Raw genomic sequence first — 13,976 nt, forward strand, 5'->3', positions numbered from 1 at the left:
AGGTGTCTGGATTGAAAGAATTTAAAGGAGCCCTGACATGAGTTTTGCAGCAACAACCCTCTTCTGGGTGCCCTACTACTGTATCAAAGCACTTTTTTTTACAAAAACTTTGCAGAGTTACAGGCTCCATCAAGAAGGTCCACCGTTGGCCTCGCATTGACACACAATAACCACACTTTAAGCTTGACTGTTTGGCGCCAGCGTCCAGGTTTAATTATTTCCAGAGGGGAGTGATGAAATCAAATAAAAGAATGTTTTCCTTATAAATTTCTGTATTAAGCAGATACAGAATTATTACTGGTACAGTTAGAAAAATAGATTTTATTCACCTGCTAAATGTACAGTTCACTTTACTCTGTGATCAAAGATATTCACACAGCACTCAGTACATACAAATATCCCAGAGCCTTCAAAAGTTTAAAAAGTCTTTTTTTTTTTTACAGCAAAAATGTCCAAATAAATTAAGATCATCATTAATCATTGTAACATGATTAGACTCCTTCCAAGACATGGTTGCCACTACATTTGAACAGTATGTAAATTGCACCAAATATAAAAAAAAAAATAAAAAACTAATAACCTCATGGGAATAAACGCACACAGGGACAAGGTTGACACAGAGTTGAATCATCATTTTTTTGTGTGCAGTATTGCATTTCTATAATTTCTGTTCGGGCCATCATTCTTGTTCAATGAAACACATAAAACACAATAATTAAGTGCAACAACATTCACAACAGGAAATTCCAATCATGATGATTTTAAGGTATCTCAGCTTTTGTGTTTTAATCGCTTCAAAGGGAGACAACTCGTGACAAAATGGGTGCTGAGAGAATACAAAAAGAGTTCCTTGCACTCAATTTATGTTAGAGCTTGGCAATACTTGACAGACACTACAGGGAAAACACAGAGCAAAGACATACTGATAGTGTTTCTACATTTAAAAATAATATAAAACAGTGGCAAAGCATTGCTGTCTATATGAAACACCTCTCACTTCAAGTTTCATAGCACCAAAATACTACAAGAACGCACAAAAAAAAAATCCTGTACACTTCATTTGTATTAGACAGGGCTTTGTCGTGGGCATAAAAACAGTGAAGTTACATTTTTAAAGTGAATTATGGATTACAGAGTCCATAAAAATATCAGCAAATAGGTGAATCTGTGAGAATTGTATTGCAGAAAGGCAGGAAAACACCTTTGAGCTGCAATTTGTACATGAAGTATGCACTACAACCAGGGGTCAAACCCAATGACCTTGCTCATGAACTTAGACTTACAGCACATATGGGATGATTGGTGTAGGTATGTCATTTTAATATAACTGAATCACCCCCACCCCAAATTCCTAATTACATTACTTATTAATGACTAATTACTGAAAACAAATATACCAGGGCTTACCGTTTTATAAAAGGGCATTGAATTAATAATGAACGATGAAATGAATGATGGAAGGGGGATCCTTCCATCTGTGGTCCCTTCTCAAGGTTTCTCATTTTTCCCCTGGTAGGGGTTTTTGAGTTTTTCCTTGCCCTTTTGGGAGCCCAAAATCAGGGGTTGCTTTGAGAATAATTGTCAATTGATTGTCTATGTGAAGCCCTTTGAGACTGCTTGTGATTTAGGGCTATACAAATAAACTTGACTTGAACACAATTGAGTTGCCCGGCCCGTTCCAAAAACTCTCCTGCATGTGTTCAGCCATAGTCAGTCTCACGGTGAACGTAGTCATTAGCGGGTGACCGGCCGGCCGAGTCAAGCCAGCTGCCACAGCGGACATTCATAGGCCACTTTGTAACGCACCGCGAGAAAATCGAACCAAGTAATGCTGCATGTGAATATCAATGCCTTACCCAGATTTGAAGTTGGCCCTCGGAAAAATAACCGAAATGGCTGGCGTCGGACTTGACTGCAAAATTGAGGCTGTTCTGACCTATTCTTATAGTGTGCAAAAGAACACAGACAGATTTGAACTAAAGCACAATATTCCATTTCCATTTCTTGTGCCCAACCCCTTTCTTTGCTTGTCTACATTAAAAATAAACCAGAGTAGTGGAGGCCTGCACAAGAGGCGACCTCGACATTGCAACCTGACACTGTAAACTCTAATACAAAGGTGACGGTCCATAAGGGAGCAATGGTGTCAAAGAAAAATAATCATGACTGTCACACATGAGAAGGTCCAGTGAACAGCATATTATTGCACATCTTAACACCGGCGACCATACATTTCAAGCAAACACTCAGACGCAATAGACGATTTACATCCCAATTCCTAAAACAGGAGTCGTCTATGGTATTAGATATTCTTGAGTCTTTCGAACAAAGTAGAGACAACCTCATGGAACAGGGGAATGGGAGAGCCATCATCCATCATTCGCGTCCAGTTGTAGGACATCCAGAGAGCAGCAAACAGCAGGTTGGTGCTCAGGCTGAAGAATAAAAGCACCATCCAGAGGCGTCGTGTCTTATCTGTGCAAAACCAAGAAAATCAATCTTTGCCATTGTCAAGCATTGACACTTTTATCAGGTCGCAAGACATTCAAACTCTTTAACAAGAACAGGAGCCATTTAAATTTGTTTCCTGCAAATGCATCCATCTCAATTGACATTTTTAGCTAAGGGGAAAATGACCAGTGGTTGGAATCTGAATAAATCTCAAAAACACTGATCGACCTCCGGGGGGTTGGGGGGGGGACAAATCAACATTCAAAGGGCCCAATTTATTCTGTACATAAAAGAGGCTTACAGAATAGATGACATTGTGATTAAGTTGGACGGTACTCCAGGAGATCTTGCCAACAGCTTTACCATGATTTATGACAACTGAAAATGCAGAATGACTGCATCCTGTGCACTACTTACACATTAGAATTACTCAATAAAAAACATCACAATTGAAGAGCATGAAAGATTTTTTTTCTTTTTCGACAAATGAAAATAGCTTACAAAAATGTATTTATTATTTTTCTCTATGTATAGTTAAGATAAAGGTTTGTGTGCTTTTCAATTTTAAACAAGATTCACTTAACTCACTTGTTTTTATTTCATCCTAAAATGGTTTATTTCTACTTGGAAACCTGGTTTACCTGAAGAGACCCTGTTTGACCTTTAGAAGGTTCCACTATGAAATAAAAAGTTAATTGAGGGCTCAAGTAAAAGCCTCAATTTCAAACTTTGATAAAACCAAAAGGTGGAAAAGGTGATCAATTCAAATGAATCAATATCCCTATACAGTAAAATAAAGATGCTTAAAAACTTACTTTGTGAGGAGGGGCTGTTTTCTGCTAACCCTGTCGTCATGCCAACCAGTGAAGTTAAAGACTCAGACGAGCTGCTCGCTTTCTCCTTCACACTGTCGTCTTCGTGTATTGAAGTCAAATCTGTCACAGAAAATCACTTGTCTTTAAATGTGAATTTGTTAACAGGCAAAGTCATTGTCATGAGGTAAATCCCAGAAGAAGAAATTGCGGAAAAGTGCAATGAACATACCCTCATTGCCATTGTGCCAGTGAAGGCACACACAATGAAGACATTTAGCTGCGTTGCTACTGCACTCACGACTCACCACTCTGGCTCGAGAAAAGTGGCATGTCTGGTGAGTTGCGACCGCTGTAAAAGGAGGCCTGGTCGGAGTGGAGCATATTTGTCGAGGACACTGGCGGAGACCTGCAAGTGGACTGAGTCTTGTTGGAGTACATCTTGAGTTTGGGGCTGCCCAGGTTGAGACGCGCCGGACTGATGAGAGGACGACTCTGTCGGTCCGAACCCGAGCTGGACGTCGCGGAGCCGTCCACCGAGGGAGTCGGCGAGAGCTCAGGCGATGATGGGCGACTCCATGACTTCATTGAAAAGTAGTCTATGGAAAACAGAGGTGACAAATAGCCCAAATGAATGCTTATGCTAACACCTACTTAATGTTTCTTTCTGTCAAATTGACTAATAAGTGGAGTTAATGTAGTGTGAAGCCAATTGCACAACAAGTGACGTGGCCCAACGCGACTGAACTGGATAATCGCCAAAAGGTTGGTAACCTAACTCGCACACCTGGCGATTAAGACACACACCTATCGCTTCACTGAAATAGAATGCCCCCTGCTGTTCAAATTGGAAAATAATGTTTTTGGGCTGTAAAATACTACAGAAAAAAATATATAAAAACAAGTTGATAACTCTATATATATATATATATATATATATATAAACACATCTATGTGGGAAAGTGAGCAGCATTTGAAGTCTTGATTGTTGTTGATTGATTGATTGATTGATTTGGTTCTTGGCATGGTTTCAGTGTTTTTATGTTATTCATTCATTGCTTTAAATGTGCTTTCGTGTATTATCTTTATTCTGTGTTTTCAAAGTGATCTTTTTAAAGTGCTCTGAAAAAAAAAAGATGAAGCACAGCCCTCAAGAAAATAAAGATAAGGTGTTTGTCACTGGCATTTATAAAATGACAGATTTAAGGATTACAGACTGCTTTGAAGGAGTTGCATGGCAAATCAAATTCAAGACAGGCCTGTATTATTATCATCAGACAGTCTACATTGCTTTAAAAAAGTAATCAAGGCTTGTTTGATTGGCATAACTAAATTTTGCATTATTTCTAGGAGAATATTTGTTTTAAAAGCAAACTGTAGTCGACCTTTAAGGTTTTTGCATTTAAATACCTGAAGGAGGGGAGTCTTTGTAGACTGAGGCCGGTCTGCTTCCACTGAATAAGTAGCCTGAATCTGGAAAAACAAGAGTGATACATTTGTAATCCCACCATTCACTTTCAGCGGTTCTTGGTGATTTTCCCTTTCTGTTACTATAACAATTTTTTTCCATTGACAAGACATGTTGGTCAAGCAAAATGTAATCGTTTACGCCCCCTAGTGGCATAAAAATATGAATACAGCTTTAGGAGCCATAAACCCTCTGAACAAAGCAAATTTCAGTGAGTTATGATTCTGATGCATGTTAATATTCAAGACTCTGATTTCCTGGTACAGAATGACGAGGCGGTGAACCAGTTTCAGTTTTTGCATCCCACCTGATACAAATCTGCTGTGGGAATCAAACCAAAAGGAGTCATGAGTGCTACCTGTCGTTGTGAAGGTGGAGATGGTGCCAAGGCAGAGGACGTTCTTGAGTCGGCACGGCAGAGAAGAGAGCGAGCCCTTGGGTTTTGGGGCAGTCTTATGGTGGTTTATAAGCTTGAAGATGTTGGGAGGAGGTGTGGGGATGAAGGAGCGGATCATTTCGGGAGTAAGCAAAGCGGGCTGGTTGCTTAGGGGGCGCATGGAGGAGTCCGTGAGGTTTCTGCAAAACAAGAGCAGTGACAGTCTACTAACCTGCAACTGAAAGGGTAAACGAAAAAGGAGAGGACAGCAACTGCAAGAATCGAGCCGAGTAAATAACGTAGAAAGAATAGTGTTGGAACGTCATTGGTTTTATTTTGAATGTGCAGCATGCATAACCCTTGCGTGGAAAGCCGTTTAAGTATTTATTCACTACCCGTAATAGTCCACATAAAGTCCATGTACTCATACACTCAGTCTTCACTACCAAAAAATTATTAGTAGAACCGTACGTCTTAGTAGTCATGTTTTTTGTTGTGTAATTGCTGCACACCAGGTTCTAAGACAACTTTGGCATACTCCCGAGGATCAGACTGTACCAGGATATGAACATTAAGTTGGATATCAAATATACTGAATAAATGAACTTAAATAAAGGCTTTTCGTACTCTACAAGTATGAGATTAGTTCATAATGTGCGACTATTAGTGGGACGACAGCGGCGTAGTGACCAATGTAAAACTAATAGTCGACACATGGTGCACTGCATAGTAGCACAAATGTTTGGGCCGAGTGTCAGCGCTTTGCGAACGGTGCCAGAGATGCCGTGACAGCTGTCATCCAGCATGCGACAGCTGCCGTGCATGCACTTCAAAACAGCTGGGAGACATTGAGGCCTTTTAAACCACGTTTGACGGTTATACAGTGGCAGTTAAGCTCGAGGTCAAGTAAAAAATGCCAATTGGCGTTTTCGGTGAACAGAGCAACTTTGCATTTACCGTACATAAAAAAGGACAAATGCTTATTTAAGCTGTTTATTATATATATATACAGAGCAAAACTATGACAGTCTTAAATAACAGCAGATTGGTGGGTAGTAAAAGTTAGAGTTCAGCATGCAGACAGCTTTCAAACAGATGAAAAATAAAAGCCATGGCAAAAGGTTGCACCACATTCAAGCAAGATGTTGAGACCAGGGATCACCAACCAAGAGTGACTTCTGCAAAGGGCTAGTTTCTGGATTAGCTACCTTTCATTATGTTATTTTTAATAATGAATGATATTCATCAATGTGAACTTGAATTCATAACAATTTACTCATGTGATCCTTGATGGCATCTGATGCAGGCACTATATTGATGACTCCTGGTTTAGACTTTGTGGACACCTTCCACTGCTATGCTGTCTATTTGACTCCCGTTTGAGCTTGTCAATCAACAATCCTACGTCATTGCTACTTTAATACTAGTATAAAGGCAACACAGAAAAAAATAAATATTCTGCAAAAGTTGTAAATGTGCACAAATAAATATTACTATTTGTGGATTCAATTGTAATATTACAAAGGATAAAACCAGAATAAGGTTTATAAAGTGAAGAATATCTTATATGTTCAGCAAATAAAGTCAAAATTATCAATGAATATAATGTAGGCCACGGGAGACGGCAGCCGCAGTATTATCGTACTTCCTTTTCTATGTGGGAGCTTGACACATAATGATGACTTCATTTTCAGCATGTCTAAAAGACTTCACATAATGTTCAGGATTATTAGTGCTATTAAAAAAACTTTCACTACATAAGTTAAATACATACGTTTAGCATATGAAACTGTGGCTACATTCGAAATAAGTTGAAACATTAAAAAAGTAGCGCTTTGCTTATCACATACAGCATCACAACTAAAAGCGGCGTTATACCTCGGATCACTGGTTCACAACCTTCAAGGCACCCATTAAAAAAAGAAAAACCTCACAACACCCCCTAGAAAACCACTAAAATGATGATCTCATCTCCCTACTCCCAAACTGATCGACTCGGTAAAATCTGGGTCAGTTTAACTGAACACAAAGCTGAGATAGAAATGACTAGGAGGATACACAGGCTTATTGTACCTCGTGCCATTCAATGGAATGGCATTACATTGTTCTGTCTTTCACCATGTCACTGGCACAGCTAACATATAGTGTAATTCATTTTGTCATTTTCTGCGACAGCCCTGGTTGGGAATCATTGCCTCATTGTATGATCCGGGAAGAGTTGGACACTTGACAGGATCAAATCAAGCAAGAGGACAGTGACAAAGGGCTGAAGTAAAGGCACACATACCAGCCAAGTGAGCCACTGTTGTAAAATGAAATTGTGTACACTGCAAGTTGTAAGAGTTGGTTGAAATTGACACTTCTACAGAACACTTGATTAGGAACGCTCGCAATATTGGTTTGGGGTTACAGCACTTTCTGTTCCATTTTCTCAGCCACATTGATGGAACATTCAAGAGATGCTGGTTCATCCTGATTCGCTACGTTGTTGCGCAATGGGGCAGCAGTACAGCTGTCAGTACAGCTAGCACCCAATTCCAACCTTGGCGGCAAACCTGAATGTGGCGAGCTACTACACGTGTATGATGAGTTGAGCAGATGTACCTTAAGTGTATTCATTTTTACATCTACTGTATGAACAGATATGGAAAGAAACGTGGCGACAACACATTGGCTGGTATGTGGAGGACAAAATGAACAAGACAGTAATGGTTACATTAAAACATTATACAGTACAGAGAGGAGGAACAAAGAAAAGAAAAAGAAACTGCCGTTAGAGATGGCAAAATAAAGCTTCAAATTTGCTTCATGAACCAGTTGTAGTTTTTTTTTGGCTCCTCTAGATGGCACTGTTGGGTTGAATAAAGGGGTTTAAGAAATGGGAAGTCAGTCTGCTTTTAAGCTTAATTTTCCCGTCACGACAGTTTAGCCTGCTGGCTAAAATCACAAAAGGAAAGTGTGTGTTTTTATGCTCAAGTTGTGCATTGGCTGTTGTGGACCCAGTTACAGGGTAAACCTTTGATTGTTGGATCAAGTGAGGTGTGTCAATCCAACACAGAGAACCTTTGGTATTTTGCGTGGCTAGTCCATGAATGCCATAATAGTCGTAAGACCATTTTTGACAGAGTATGAAATAGTTTTGGACATCTTTAAAAACGTAGGCATTATTCAAATCTGCAGGAATTCAGTTTTTTAACAGTGTATCACGAGCGGGCAAGTGGCCAGGCGGTGACGCAAATCTCCCAGATAGCAACTGACTGGGATGCTGGAACGTTAAGGGGTTGAAGGAGAAGAAGAAAGAAAAAAAAAAAAAAAAAAAAAAAAAAAAAAAAAAAAAAAAAAGCTCTTATAACGACAATCTTTTTTTTTTTCATTATACTAACAATAAAATCGCCCAGATTTTGGGGCGACTGACTGGGACACTGGAAAGTTAAGGGTTTGAAGAAGAAAAAAAAGCTTTTACTATAACGACAATCATTTTGATCACTTTACAAATATTGAGGACGGTTAATGACGTGTGGGAGCACATTTAGAGTGTTTCACACAATTTTGATGAACCGAAATTGCGTAACTTCTCTATGTTATCTTGACTAGTGATTTATTGTTGTAATATTATCAAACCGATGCTGCTGTTGAAATGTCTTGTTTGAGCGGCAATACAAGACACCAAAAGTGTCTGAAAACTACACATATTTTGCATGATTCTGGTTTTCTTAAAAATGAACAATGAATGGGAAGCAGCAACAACAGCTCAAGTACATCAGTGCTGAGATTCTGACCTTCGATATCTGCCTCTTCGTTGGCTCAGAGGGTTGTGCGTCGCTACGGCGGCGGCAAAGCTGACGATGCAACAGAGCACCGTGGTGACGTGTGCGGCGGTCCAGCTGGACGTGTCATCCTCAACATAGACTGCCAGCAGGTGCCAACACAAAACCACGAACCACAGCACTGAAGACACTACGTCGATTCTCCTCAACCTGATAATCAGACCAGATGACTTATTGCCTACACCTCTTCAACCAGACATCCAGAGAAGCGTGACTTACCTAGCAGCTCCTGCTAATAAGAGACCAACGAGACACGATGACAGGCCGACACAAACGACCGTTATTTGATTAGCTTGTCCAAAGAGCCACAAGAACTTGGCGTAGTCTACAAGTGTAACTGGGAGGAGCTCCAGCAGGCTCTGCCATGACTGTGCGCCGCCATCGCTGCTGCCATTGTTGGTGGTCGACACATTGCGGGCGTCAGATTGGAGACGATTCAGCTCTTCGTTTGACGCTTGCAGATCGACCGAGAAAGACATGGGGAGCAGGACAGCGCAAATGACGAAGGAGAGGCATCTGAGCAGTACGACCGCCACAGGAAGCGATGCAGAGAGGGAGCCCTGTGGAGAAATAGAACAATGGATTAGAAGCATTTAAGGCTTTAGGAAAGTAGTCAAACATAAAGGGACGAAAGTGACAAAAGCATTTGGAACTTGCCCCTATTTTCCACGATAAGTGAAAATTTTAATTACTTTGAACTAAAATTTAAAGACAATTTTAAAATGACAAGAGCATACCAAGCTTTTGTAGGCCACATGGGCCGAATATGACTGACAGATCTTTAATTTGACACGTCCTAAAAGGGGCTCTACACTAATAAGTGGCCTCTATGAACACCGGTGTTATGACTTGGATCACTTGAAATGTGTTGAAATAGAGCCAAAGGAATTGTGTACCGCATAGGCAGTGGACACTTGGATATGGCGTGTTAATCCAGCATTAATTTTTTCAAATGACATTTAATGGCGATTCTGCACACAGTGTACCTTTATGAAGCCCCTCAGCGACTCTTTTGTGCGTCTGAGGTTATTGCTGAGCAGCACAGTCCGAAGCTGGCGGTTCTGATACTTGATGTAATAGTCGACAGCTGCCTGACACGGTCTGCACAGTTTGTAGTGCTCCTCCAAGTGACACTTGTAAGCGTCAATCTCATCATCGTAGTTCCCCTAGAGAATGAAAAAGAAACGATTATTTCCCTCTTCAGGCTTGACAATGCCAAAGCAAGCATTTTAATTAATACACACATCATCCTTTGGTATAAAAGAGGCCAGCAGCTTGATCTTAGTTGACTGGTTGTGATTGCACTTCCTGCAAAGCAGCATCTTCGAGTTCACCCACTGCATGGTACCAAGAGTGACTTGAGTGGGAATGCTGCCAAACACGCCATGGTTCAGGTCTTCTGTGTACTGGGCCGGAATTGGCTTGTTGTAGTCCCCGTTCTGATATCAGGACAAACAAATGCTTTATCACACGACAAAGTCTTGCACCATGAGTTATGAAGAGTGAGGGGAAACTTACATCCTGAAATCCATTGTACTGGTCACAGCTGGGACAGTCCCAACAGTTCCTGTTGCCATACGGAACGACTGTGTCCTGATTGCAGAACCAGCAGTTTACAGTCGCATTCAGGGGCTTTTTCCTGTCAATTGATCAAAGTGGTTTTAAATCACTATACTTGCATCATGACTGCACATTTAGCGGCAATATTTCATTGTCAATAATTAAACAGCTAACGCTATCCTAATAATGTGGGGAATTTTCAATAGATGTAGAATTGACCCACTTGGCATAGTGCTAATGCAATTGTTATTTTATACAGGGACAGATAACAATGAAAAGAAAGTGCGACCAGAACCTACCACCTGCAGCTTAGTGTGGGCTTCCTGAGCCTGGCCCTAGCTGCACACCTCAGTCAGGACCGGTAAGGACCAGCCATCCTGCTCATCCACTCAGCACCATCCGCGACCTACTGCCTGCTGCCAGGATAAGCTGCACGCCTTAGTCAGGACCGACTCGACCCAGCTGTCCTGCCTACCCAGCCGGTCTAGATCCTATTGCCTGTCCCTGAATGTGTGCTTCCGGCCAGCTACCTATATTAGATGCAGGTAGCCGATGTATGCAGTGCTTCATCGGGTTATCCAGCCAGCTTTGCTACCTGTGTTGGACTTAAGCGACCACCGGGCCGACCACCGGTGTGCTGCACCCTCTTCCTAAAAGCTGCGCCCTCGGTCAGAGCTCCGCGCCCATGCCCTCTTTCTCGTCTGACCCTGGTTGTGACCGACCTATGCCGCGCACCATCTGCTTCTACCCCGCCTGAGTACCCTGGACGCTGTCGACCCCTACGCCTGTTTAAGTGAGGCTCGACACTTCCAGTCCATCAGCTCGCACCGTTGTCTGTGACTACCCTGACGAACCGCGCCGATTCGTGGAGGTTTTTGTTTTATTGTGGGTGTGCGTTTTGGGAGCGAGAATCCTTCTGGATGTTTGGGGTTGCCGCGCAATATAGACAGCAGTTTAAGACTCATTATTGAGTCCCAATAATGATACTTCCTGCACCCTTAAATCTTTGATTTGCCGGTTCTTAGTACGAATGGAGAGCCACATCCATGCCATTTTGTTACCTGTTAGCAAGCTTGTAGATGAGCGCACCGCCTGCCACAAACGCTGTAGTGCTGTACAACAACTGAGGATAGAGTCGCAGAAGGTCATTGAACGTCTCCATTGCATGAACCGAAAAGCCAATGGTAGAATAAATTGGAAATGCGTCTTTTTTTTTTAAAGCTTCTGCTTGTCCATGTTGCACGCCGAGTTGGAACTAGCAAAGGAGCCTGTCCTTTTTCCAGGCCCATGCGTCGGAAACGGAAACTACGTCAACACCGGCTGCCCCGTTAGTGCTGCATTTTTGGAAAGATTTGGAGAATTATACAGTATATTGTGGAAAACAAATTACAGGATTACATTGAATTGGAGAAAAAAAGTCATTCATTTTTAATTCAAAGACAGCAAAATGTCTATCTTTTGCTAAGAAAGTTTTATATCCATAAAAAGATAGATGAGCAAATCTCTCTCTCTCTCTCTCTCTCTCTCTCTCTCTCTCTCTCTCTCTCTCTCTCTCTCTCTCTCTCTCTCTCTCTCTCTCTCTCTCTCTCTCTCTTTCTCTCTCTCTCTCTCTCTCTAAACTAAAAATGTTTAGTTTTAAATTGAACAGGGGGTGGGATTAAATAAAACCTACTTATTACCACTCCTTTTCAGACATGTAAACTCTGCTCATTATTTGCTGTATATTGTATTCTTTTTGTATGTAGCACTCATACAGTCATAATTTTCCTGACTTTCACTTTGGTTTATTTATTTATTGATGTATTGTTTACATGTTTAAGACAAATAAAATTCAATCATTCATTCTGTCTGTCTGTCTGTCTGTTCGTCTGTCCGTTCGCCCTTTCTGTCCAGCTATCGAGGACTTGAGGACATTTATTATTATTATTATTATTATTATTATTATTATTATTATTATTATTGTAGTTGTTGTTATTATTATTTATTACTGACCAGCAGAGGGCAGCAGACTGACAATGATCAGGCTTTCACTGGTCTCAATACATAAAAGTGCAGGGCCACATTGATCTTTAGAACTAAAAATCAACAGAGATGAAGTTAGCTCGTTTTAGACGCAAAGCTCTCTTTAGTTTATTTATAAAACACAAATGTAGTAGGTTAGTGCAATGTTTTGGGCAGTTCCCTGATTAATTCAAGGCATGCGTTATAGGAAACTACAGTGGAGCCTCGGTTTTCTACCACAATCCGTTCCAGAAGGCTGTTCGAGAAGTGAATCGTTAGAATTCCGAATCATGTTTTCCCATTACTAATGATGGAAAGAAAATGAATCCGTTCCAAGCAAAAAAAAACAAAAAACATATTTTTTAAGCATTTTTTCATTTGCGCATTTTTGTCCGATCGCGCAACTGCAGCGCACTGCCGAACGCGCAACCGTAGCGCGTCACCGACCGCGCAACTGCACCGCGCTGGCCGCATTATTGTGACAGAGCCGTCGCTGAAATTTATAAAATATTCTTAAAGTCCTTATGTACTTTCCAAAATTGAAGTGGACCTCAGTGCGCAGGGAGCTTAATTTGGTCCGATCGCGCAACCGCAGCGCGCCGGCCGGGCGCTCACTGTCACATTGCTTGAGGAGCGCCTTTGTGTTTTAGGATGGCTTTACTGCTCCCACTTGCTTCCTTTGGAGGCATGATTGGAATTGATGCAATCCTCAGAGTAACGAGAAGGTAATAACGAACGGAGTCAGTTGGCATGCGGGTCCTCTCGGCTCATCTCGTGAGGTTCGACAACCGAATTTTGTCCGACATCCAAAGCAAAAAAATCTCGAATCTTTTGTTCGAATACCGATTTGTTCGAGAACCGGGACGTTAGAAAATCGAGGCTCCACTGTATTCCAGTTAATCTTTCACTGATTCATTCTCAGGTGTTTTTTTTTTTTTTTTTTTTTGGAGTCATTCCCTTTGAGTCATGGGAAAAATAACATATTCCCTGTGGTGGCTTTATAGTTAAGGTTGGTAAACAACTTCTAAACACTGGCCCCTGTGACTCCACTGTTCATTCTGACACATCCCATTACTAACTTTGAAGTCCAAAACAAAAAGAGCAAAATGTATCCTGGGGGTCTATAGAATTTGTGTGAGGAGCTATAAAAACAACACTTCATCAGAGACGCCATTCAAGAATGGTGATCTGCAATATATTCAAATGAGAAGTATTGTGTGAGGGGCAAACCAAAGAACTTTGTTTTATCCACGGCCCCTTTCCATCTTTTTGCTGGCCTCTCCTGAGTGACTTGGATGTGCACAAAATGACTGAAAAACAAAGCAGCGTTGATTCCAGCATAAATGGACTGGAGGGATGAGTGTGTGTGTGCGCACGTGCATGTGTGTGGAGTATGTATTGGTAAGACACAAGAACATTTAGACTGGCGTATCAATCTGCTGAGGAAAAGGAAAGCGAGGTTTTGTGGAGAGAAGGCGTGT

General features: G+C 41.3%; 1 protein-coding gene across 1 annotated transcript; it reads right to left on the reverse strand.

Annotated features, from left to right (window-relative positions):
- Positions 1-146: 146 nt before the first annotated feature.
- On the reverse strand, positions 147-11,808 carry tmem201 (transmembrane protein 201). Its single transcript, XM_085922831.1, has 11 exons — positions 11,556-11,808; positions 10,453-10,573; positions 10,179-10,373; positions 9,921-10,100; positions 9,154-9,494; positions 8,887-9,084; positions 5,090-5,307; positions 4,674-4,736; positions 3,572-3,862; positions 3,267-3,386; positions 147-2,475 (listed from the first exon to the last, which is right to left on the reverse strand). The coding sequence occupies exons 1-11, from the start codon at positions 11,654-11,656 to the stop codon at positions 2,303-2,305; spliced, it is 2,001 nt and encodes a 666-aa protein (XP_085778957.1). The 5' UTR covers positions 11,657-11,808; the 3' UTR covers positions 147-2,302.
- Positions 11,809-13,976: the final 2,168 nt, after the last annotated feature.

This window comes from Syngnathus leptorhynchus, chromosome 1, assembly GCF_054491065.1.
Source record: "Syngnathus leptorhynchus isolate UIUO chromosome 1, UIUO_Slep, whole genome shotgun sequence".
NCBI lineage: Eukaryota > Metazoa > Chordata > Actinopteri > Syngnathiformes > Syngnathidae > Syngnathus > Syngnathus leptorhynchus.